The sequence below is a fragment of the Ananas comosus genome, linkage group 12, assembly GCF_001540865.1.
Source record: "Ananas comosus cultivar F153 linkage group 12, ASM154086v1, whole genome shotgun sequence".
NCBI lineage: Eukaryota > Viridiplantae > Streptophyta > Magnoliopsida > Poales > Bromeliaceae > Ananas > Ananas comosus.
The window spans coordinates 5,657,571-5,665,394 of record NC_033632.1 but is presented as its reverse complement, the minus strand read 5'-3'; the positions used below and the strand labels follow the sequence as shown (position 1 = coordinate 5,665,394).

Below are 7,824 nucleotides of genomic sequence, written 5' to 3'. Positions count from 1 at the left end.
AGGGGGGCGGCGCAGGCGAGGGGAGAAAATGGGTGGCGGCCGGCGGAGGGGAGAAAATGGGCTGCGGTCGGTCGTGTTGGGGGAGGAGTTGGGGTGGTCCTGGTGGAGGGGTTCTAGGATTGTGACTTGTGAGACATTTTATTAGGATTTTGCAAAATAAAAGCTAAGCTGCTAAATATAGTTAGATTTTTTGTAAATATATTAGTTTTCAGGGATATTTTAAAAAATATATAAATAATTTTTGGGGCGGATCATGGGCGGATCATGGCGAGACAGATTCGGAGTAGGATAAAAATTGCCCCGTTTTCTGTCCTGAATCCGTTTATTTCCTTCCGTTTACTGCCCCATTCGGGGCGGATCGGGGCGGGAGCTCCACCAGCCCGGATCCATTTGCATCCCTAGTCATAGTCCTTGATCAGCTGTAACCACTGCCACTATCATAAATTGAGCTTCTTCTGCGTAAACAAATATTTCAAGATTTTGTGATCGATGTAGAGCTCGCAACTATTTCAAGATTTTGTGATCGATGTAGAGCTCGCAGCGCTAGTTATAGAGGTAATGACTCAGACAACTTCAAGGCAAACACCATGGTTCCGACTCGTAAGTCATGCGTAGGCATGTTGCTGGCCAAAAGGCATAGGCAACAACTCCCCTCTTTTGCATCAAAACACACTCCAATACACAAATTGAAACCCTCGCCTCAGACGGAAAGAGCGAGGGTGGTCGGAGCATCCTTAAGTTGTAGCTCCAACTCAAACATTTAAACATCATAGAGTAAAACTAAAATTAAGCAAGAAGAACCCCATCTCAAAATTTAAATTGAATCGCCTTACACGCACACTATGATTATCTCAAGAATAATGTATTTCAATTAAGAAATTATTTGTCTTAGACAGATCGCTTTCTTATACTTCGTAAATTCTTTTCTACCAAAAAAAAGTAGCAGCTAATTTTTACCACATCTTCTCAGAAAGACCTACATCTTGAGATAATATGATATTTGAACAATTATATAGTTAAGATTGTGTGAAGCTAAATGAACAGGCAAATCATTGCTAAGTTATCTCGTGGCAACTTAATCAGCTATTCCATCATCCATTTGTCATAAATTAGATAAAGTAACAAAGTTATCAAATTGACATAAAAGAGTTTTGAGGCTTAATGCCCTCATTGAAACAACTATCTTCGAACACCAAAATGAACTTTTGGATCAGAGGGAAAAAAAAGAAAAATGTTGCAATTCGAAGCTTCTGCTTCTGCTTCTGCTTCTGCTTCTGCTATAACTAGGATTCTAAAAATAATTTGTGAACAAGTTGCAACTGCTTCTTCCAATAACGATTCGCTAACATGTTTCCGATGCGAAGTGTGATTGAAAACCAGTTGACACACAATTTTCAGATCTTCTTTCGGAGGTTATTAACAGGCGCTTAAGGAGCAATCATCTTTGCATTTCTATGACAAGCTAGTAATCTATCTAATAATCAAAAAACAGAAAAAATAAAAAAGAAAAAAAAGGACTTAAGTAATTATATGTCAAGCTCCTGCCTAAATTAGTAGTTCTATTGAAATGAAATGGTGAGAAGAACAAAAGAAAGCATACCTTTAATCAAAAACAAGATCAAACTGTTACCGAGCTACAAATTTTAAGGAATTCATCAATTTTAGCAGTATACAATTGAGGAAAGCTCCTGAAGTGGTCGACATGTGGCGACGAACCAAAATTGTAGGCATAAACATCTCTGCCTAATGTCTTCTGCTCCTTGATAAAGTTTTCAACAGATTCAGCAGGTATTACCCTATCTGCAAAACTGTAAAGATAAAGCTGAGGCCAAGAGGGCTGATTTTTCGAAAGAACGGATATAACCTTGCTCAATCTCCTGTCAAAGCAATAGTCAAACATTACCATTCAGGTTGAAGGTAAAAGTTCCTGTCAGAAGTTCGAAAAATTGCAAAAAAATCTGCAAGGTCAAGAGTTTGAGTACTGACTCAAAAGTTGGTAAGAAAAGTATGACAAGTCTATCTTGTTATGAACAAGGGCAAGATTTTGGGCACTTCAAATGTATGTCTAAGATAAGACTATGAAGTGCGATTGAATTACGGACGAATAAAGGTATTGACACCTCTTGCACTTTCAAGATCTTGCGAACAGGCAATAAACCTAACTTTTGAAATCGGTACCCTTCAATTTCGTTTAATGGTGCAACCAACCGTTCCATCTGAACATACATTTGTTTCCTGATAGTTCTTGTCACAAGTCTCTCACTTGGCAACAAAAAGGAACAGTACTGTTAGTCTATTACTCTCAATGCAGAAAAAATAAAAATTAGGGTGTTATTGGGAGTAAATGTAAAACCTTCAAAATACCAAGACCAACCATTCATGCTGAAATACATGACAGACATGTGACATGATATCATAAGGAAACCAACATATGCAAGTTTGATGGGGTAAATTGCACCATATATGAACATACAATGAGAGTGTATAAACTATAAGTTTTCATGGGTTAGTTTGCAAAAGCATGAACGTTATTGTTATCTCAGGTGAGAATAAACATACAAGCATGCTTGGGAACACAGCATAAAGGAATGGATGACTTACCGGTTTACATCAGGAAGACTCAGAACTATATTGAAAAACTTCAGTAGAAGTGAGAAGATGATAATTTCACCCAATGAGGGTCTGATGCTTTCATCGTTCAATTTGTGTAAACTAACGTCCTGTTTAGATCCTTCAAATGCTTCACCTGAAGAATACGTCAAAGAACTGCGCTTCTTCAACAGGGCAGCACAAAATCCTGCAGCCCAGACCTGAATCCATAAATAACATGAGAAATTTCTAGGATATTTTTAGTTTTCTACTAGCAAGTTAAACTGTAAAACCCAATTTAAAGAAATTTAAACAGCCAAAAAAAGAAATCTAAATTTTGAAAAACCTTAACACTAGTCTAGTAGCACTAAAATTTGTGCAGAAAATAAAATTTAGTTACATGTGGTAGCTACTGGCAGTTGTGATTACTATAGGGACAAATTTCGGTCCTATTTTCTAAAGGAAAAGGCAGCAAAGCAACTTTTGGCCTTGTGAAGATATTTTAATAGGATTTTTAATGTGTTGAATCAGAATTCCCGCTTATATTTATTGTAATATTACTCTCTTATGTTTCAACCCAAAAAAACTCGAAACAAACATGCGAAAGTATAAATTCAAGTATTATAAATAACCTGAGGGCTTATCTCTGCTGCAGCTCCAGAGTCAACAATACATCCTTTAATCTTCTCAAGAATATCAGCCCTTGACTGCTGCAGGTTGTCAAGTATGACACCATAACTGGAGATCCACCATAAAAATATTCTTAAGCAACAAAAAAACTAAGTACAAGAGTCCGGCTGCTATGCTATCGATAGCACCAAACACTTGGTGCTAGCAAGTTTTCTGCCGTTAGATTAACCCCTATGATTATTTTTACCCGTTAGATTATACTGTTCAACCAACTACTTACTCAACCCTAGGGGGCCCACATCATCCTAACCGCACATTTCTTAATCCAAGGGCTAAAAAACTAATAGCACCAATAACTTGGTGCTATTGATGGTATTCCGGCCTAGTTCCTAAGTACAATAGTGAGCACATATAAAGATACACAATTAATGGAAGGAAAGACAGGAAAGAAAATGTTCTCCATTAAGTATTTGAGCAGCTTTAATGGTCAGGAAGAGAAATTGCCACAGTTCATTGATTATATCTACCAAATTAAGAGAGCTTCTTATTATGTTTAAACTCATAAGCAATAGCTTTTCTATATGACGATTCTTAAAGCAATTTTTATTGGAACGAGTTTATAAAAGGTGCTTCAAACAATTACTCAAGAGAATACTTACCCTCCAAAAACTGAATTTTCGTGTATACTCTCAGAAGGAACTAACTTTTTGGGGAAGATTGTTCGAAAAGCTGATCCCATTGGGAGAACAAATTATAATGCTCAAGACATCTAGGCAGCAACTTGTCATTCTGGTATGGAATGACAAAAACCTCTTTTCTCACAATTACTTATCCTGTAAGTGCCAAGACTAACTTCAGCAGTAACTGCTAATAAGTTATGAATTGATTGCTAGGCCTTCTTAGGCTTGTTTCGTGACCCTCTTGTAATTTAAGCACCTTTATATGGTCATCAGGGAAACAGCATGTAAAAATGCTAGGAGACTGCCCATCAACCCAAAAATACGAAACCTACTATCCTACTTTTAACCTTTAACCTTTTAATTCATCTTCATCACATTATGAACGTACAAAAGATCCAATTTATCATTTTCTGAAAGGTATATAATCCTAGTATCCTTCGTCCACGCACAATGGTAATTCAAATTTCTACTCTATGTTTCCGTGTTAGACTTTTCTTCTGACAAAAAGTTGTTTAAACTACCTGAAGATCTTAATTGAAGTGTGAAACATTAGAAAATTTAATTGGTGCTAAATTGATTTAGCTGCTAACCACCTTTTTCTTGCTGTATAAACTAAAATTGAGAATTAGTGACACCAAATAAGAAAGCAAGTAGTTTTGTCCAGCTTCATTACAATACGAAGTTGAAAGGCAGCTTAATTTGATGGATTTTCCTGGAGTAAGTCAACAAAGAATCAACAAAGAAAAAAAAAAAAGTTAACCTATCAATGCTATATTACTTTACATTATCCATTAGAAGTTAGTGTTCTAAAAAGCGGTATTTGTTGCTACCAATGCGGTAAAATATGCAGTTCAGAAAACCTTCCACAGCACGTATATGATATGCGGTGACTTCTGGGAGTGGAGTGGATTAGCCAGGGGAAAAAGGTGGATTGGATTAGGATATTAGTTTGATGCTTTCACAACAATAGAAGCTCCAAAGGAGCCGCAAGCCAAATAGAGAGAGAATGAGAAAATTTGTGCATGTAATGCTGCAACTTATATAAAGGAGTTGGGTATGTCTAAGATAAATAAGGAATTTTTGGTAGCTAATGAGTGAAGTGATAATTATGGAACGATAATCAGCCTAGGTTAGATAAAAGTATGCTAATTTATTAAGCATGCCTTTGAAATTATTTTGTTGAAACAGTCTATAAACTACTAAGTTACATTTGAAAGCCTCAACCGAGAAAGCAAACTTGATACTCTCGCCGGATATGCAATATATTTGCCAGCACGAGTTCTGAAATAGATTACTTTCTTTTGAATACCGTACTCTTTTGATATCCTATTTGCATCTATTTCCCTCTCCCCAAGGTCAGTTTATAGGTATCTAACACTAAGTCCTTGATTGTAATTTAGTAATCTAAACTACTTCCAAATTTTTCAATATCTGGCTTTCATCTAAATTAATCTTTAAGGGCAGGAATCCATCCCATTTAAGCATCAATGTTTGAAATAGCATGAGGCGCAAAAAGGTACAAAGGCCTTCTAAATACTAGGCGCGAGGTGCGCGCTTCAAGAAGGTGAGGCGCACATTTAATAAAACTTAAATACTCTTACCAAGCCTAGTTTAAATGGATGTTTTACATAAACAAAATTTCAAAATAGCCATACAAAAATAAAATAATTATAAAAAAGCAAAAAAATCACATATATAAATGTTCTTAAAAAAAATTTAACTTTCAATTTAAAAGTGCTTACTTCTTGCTTCTTGCCGCTGCTTGTTACCATTGGGGGTGGAAGAGAGAATGACCAAGAGAAAAAGGAAAAAAAAAACTGTTTAAATTAGGAAGTTTTTTTTTTCAGTTTCTTAATATTTTATAATATATTGAAAAACCCAAGACTTGAAAACCCAAATTCTAGACATATTAAATGTAAATATCAGGAGGCATGTCTGAAGCGCGCACCTCATTCTCTACGGCGCTGAGGTGTGCCTTTTCAAACACTGAATAAGCATTTTATCAAAAAATTCTAAGCCAACAAAACAACAACAAAGCATGCCTTCACTCATTTCAAAACTCACTACTTGGTGCAATCATATCTATACAATTAAAACCTTTAAGATCACAAAGACACATGGACATAGAAGAAGTAAAAAAAAAAAGAAGATGGAAATCCTATGTGATTGAAGAGCACCTACGTTAGTAAAATTAATATTTCTTTCTAACCGATAAAAAATTCACCCCATTTGAGCATTATATCAAACACTTCTTCGACAAAGCGGCCACAGCTCCTCACTGCATTATGCAAACAAATCCCTAATAAAACAAAAAAGACAAAAGTAAATCGATCGAAGAGCACCTACGTGAGCCACCCGGTGTTGCTGAAGGTGTGAAATATCAGGTACCGCTCTCTCCCGTCCCCGTCCTTCTCCGCGCACCAATCTGCGATCTCCCTCGCGAACCTTCCGATCCTCTCCTCGATCCTCCGGCCCAGATCAAACCCTAGCACCTCCCTGACCGGAACCACGAGCTGCACCGACCGGATCCCCCTGGCATTGTAGATCTCCGCGTACTTCCTCAAATGCCTCTGCTCCGCGCCGAGCCACCCGAGGAGGACCACTGTAAAGGTCGCGCCTCTGTCGCCGCCGAACCCTAGATCGTGCCCCTGTGGGGAACCATCGGGGAGGAGGCCCCATTGGGAAGAGCCATGGGCGGGTTCGAGGGAGGAGAGGGAGAGGGAGAGGGAGAGGGAGAGGGGGGAGAAGGGGTGGGAGCGGGGAGAGGGAGAGGAAGAAGGAGAGGAGGGGAAGGGGAAGGGGAAGGGGAAGTGTCGTTGGGTGGATTTGGAGAAGGGGAGGTGGGAGAGGGATTTAGGATTAGGGTTTGGGAGGGAGATGGAGCGGAGGACGGGTGGAGGAGGGAGGGGGATGGGGCGACGGAGGGCGGCCGTGGAGGCGAGCAGTCGGACCGAGGCTTCCATCTTCGGACTGGGAGCGAATTTTGGAACTAGCCAGACTGTTCGGAATTGTACAGGTGGGTGAAAACAGTTGGAGCCGTTGTCCGTTGCCTGGTCCTGTTTCACCATATCATCAGCCCCGTTGACCACCATTTCACTGTTCCATCCATCCGTCCATGTATCCACCTCTTTCCTTAGATAAATTCTTATTCTCAGCCATCGGCACATCATGTTGGAATATTTCAGGTAATCATCGTCCGATACTGTGCTCCATAAAAACTTTCTTGCAGCTTATACGGAGGCTTCCACTTTCATGCCTCGAATTCAAAGTTTTGTACGGTACTTTATTGCTGTTACGTTATTTAAATGACGCACTAAGTTAACGATCCGGCCGGCTTCCCTAGTCCTGCCAACCAATCCAATGTGTAAGAAATGTTTAGAATCCGATTTTCATCTATTTTCACATGTAACTTTACAAGTGTGGTTTAGGCCAAGACTTTCTATTGAATAGACATCCAACGTTGAACATGTTTGTACGCAAGGATTTAAGTGCTGCGGTACGAGATCGTGCCGGAAACTTGCCGTTACGGTACTGCACGATGCGTGCTGAGTCGTGCCGATGCGTGCCGGTTAAAAAAAATTCTTGTGTGCCGACACATAATAGTATGAAATATTTATTTTCTTTAGCAACAAAATATTCTAACTATTTATTATGTCTTTTTATCACATCTTTTGAACTTTATTGAGAAAATTACTTACTAATTTAAAGAATAGAGGGTTTTGAGCTGTGTCATCGACATGGGGTCTGTATCGTGCCGGTATCTTGTTGGCACGGTGCGGCACGGTGGATACGACCCGTACCGACGGGCATTTAAAATCTTGTTTGTACGCATATTCACATAGGAATCTATGATTTTCCACTTCGTGAAGATAGAGCACTTGCTGAATCTACATCACGGGCGATATGGAAGGCATGAAATGTTGTT

At 38.9% G+C, this 7,824-nt stretch overlaps 1 protein-coding gene across 6 annotated transcripts; it reads right to left on the bottom strand.

Annotated features, from left to right (window-relative positions):
- On the bottom strand, nucleotides 1,069-7,084 carry LOC109718739 (transmembrane protein 53-like). Of its 6 annotated transcripts, none has more exons than XM_020245131.1 (5): nucleotides 6,246-7,084; nucleotides 3,222-3,327; nucleotides 2,602-2,810; nucleotides 1,601-1,877; nucleotides 1,069-1,474 (listed from the first exon to the last, which is right to left on the bottom strand). In XM_020245131.1, the coding sequence occupies exons 1-4, from the start codon at nucleotides 7,067-7,069 to the stop codon at nucleotides 1,619-1,621; spliced, it is 1,398 nt and encodes a 465-aa protein (XP_020100720.1). In that variant the 5' UTR covers nucleotides 7,070-7,084; the 3' UTR covers nucleotides 1,069-1,474; nucleotides 1,601-1,618. The 6 variants fall into 6 exon arrangements, with proteins under 6 accessions (XP_020100720.1, XP_020100721.1, XP_020100722.1 ...); XM_020245132.1 differs by having other exon boundaries at nucleotides 1,069-1,470; XM_020245133.1 differs by lacking the exon at nucleotides 1,069-1,474 and adding an exon at nucleotides 5,642-5,657 and having other exon boundaries at nucleotides 1,543-1,877; nucleotides 3,222-3,299.

What these genes read in the sequence shown, in the direction of transcription:
- LOC109718739 (XM_020245131.1), bottom strand. Translation starts at nt 7,069, where the DNA reads ATGATGTGCCGATGGCTGAGAATAAGAATTTATCTAAGGAAAGAGGTG. An exon ending in AGCAACACCGGGTGGCTCAC is followed by an intron (nt 3,328 to 6,245) that starts GTAGGTGCTCTT and finishes GTGGATCTCCAG; the next exon opens with TTATGGTGTCATACTTGACA. An exon ending in CAGCAGAGATAAGCCCTCAG is followed by an intron (nt 2,811 to 3,221) that starts GTTATTTATAAT and finishes TTATGGATTCAG; the next exon opens with GTCTGGGCTGCAGGATTTTG.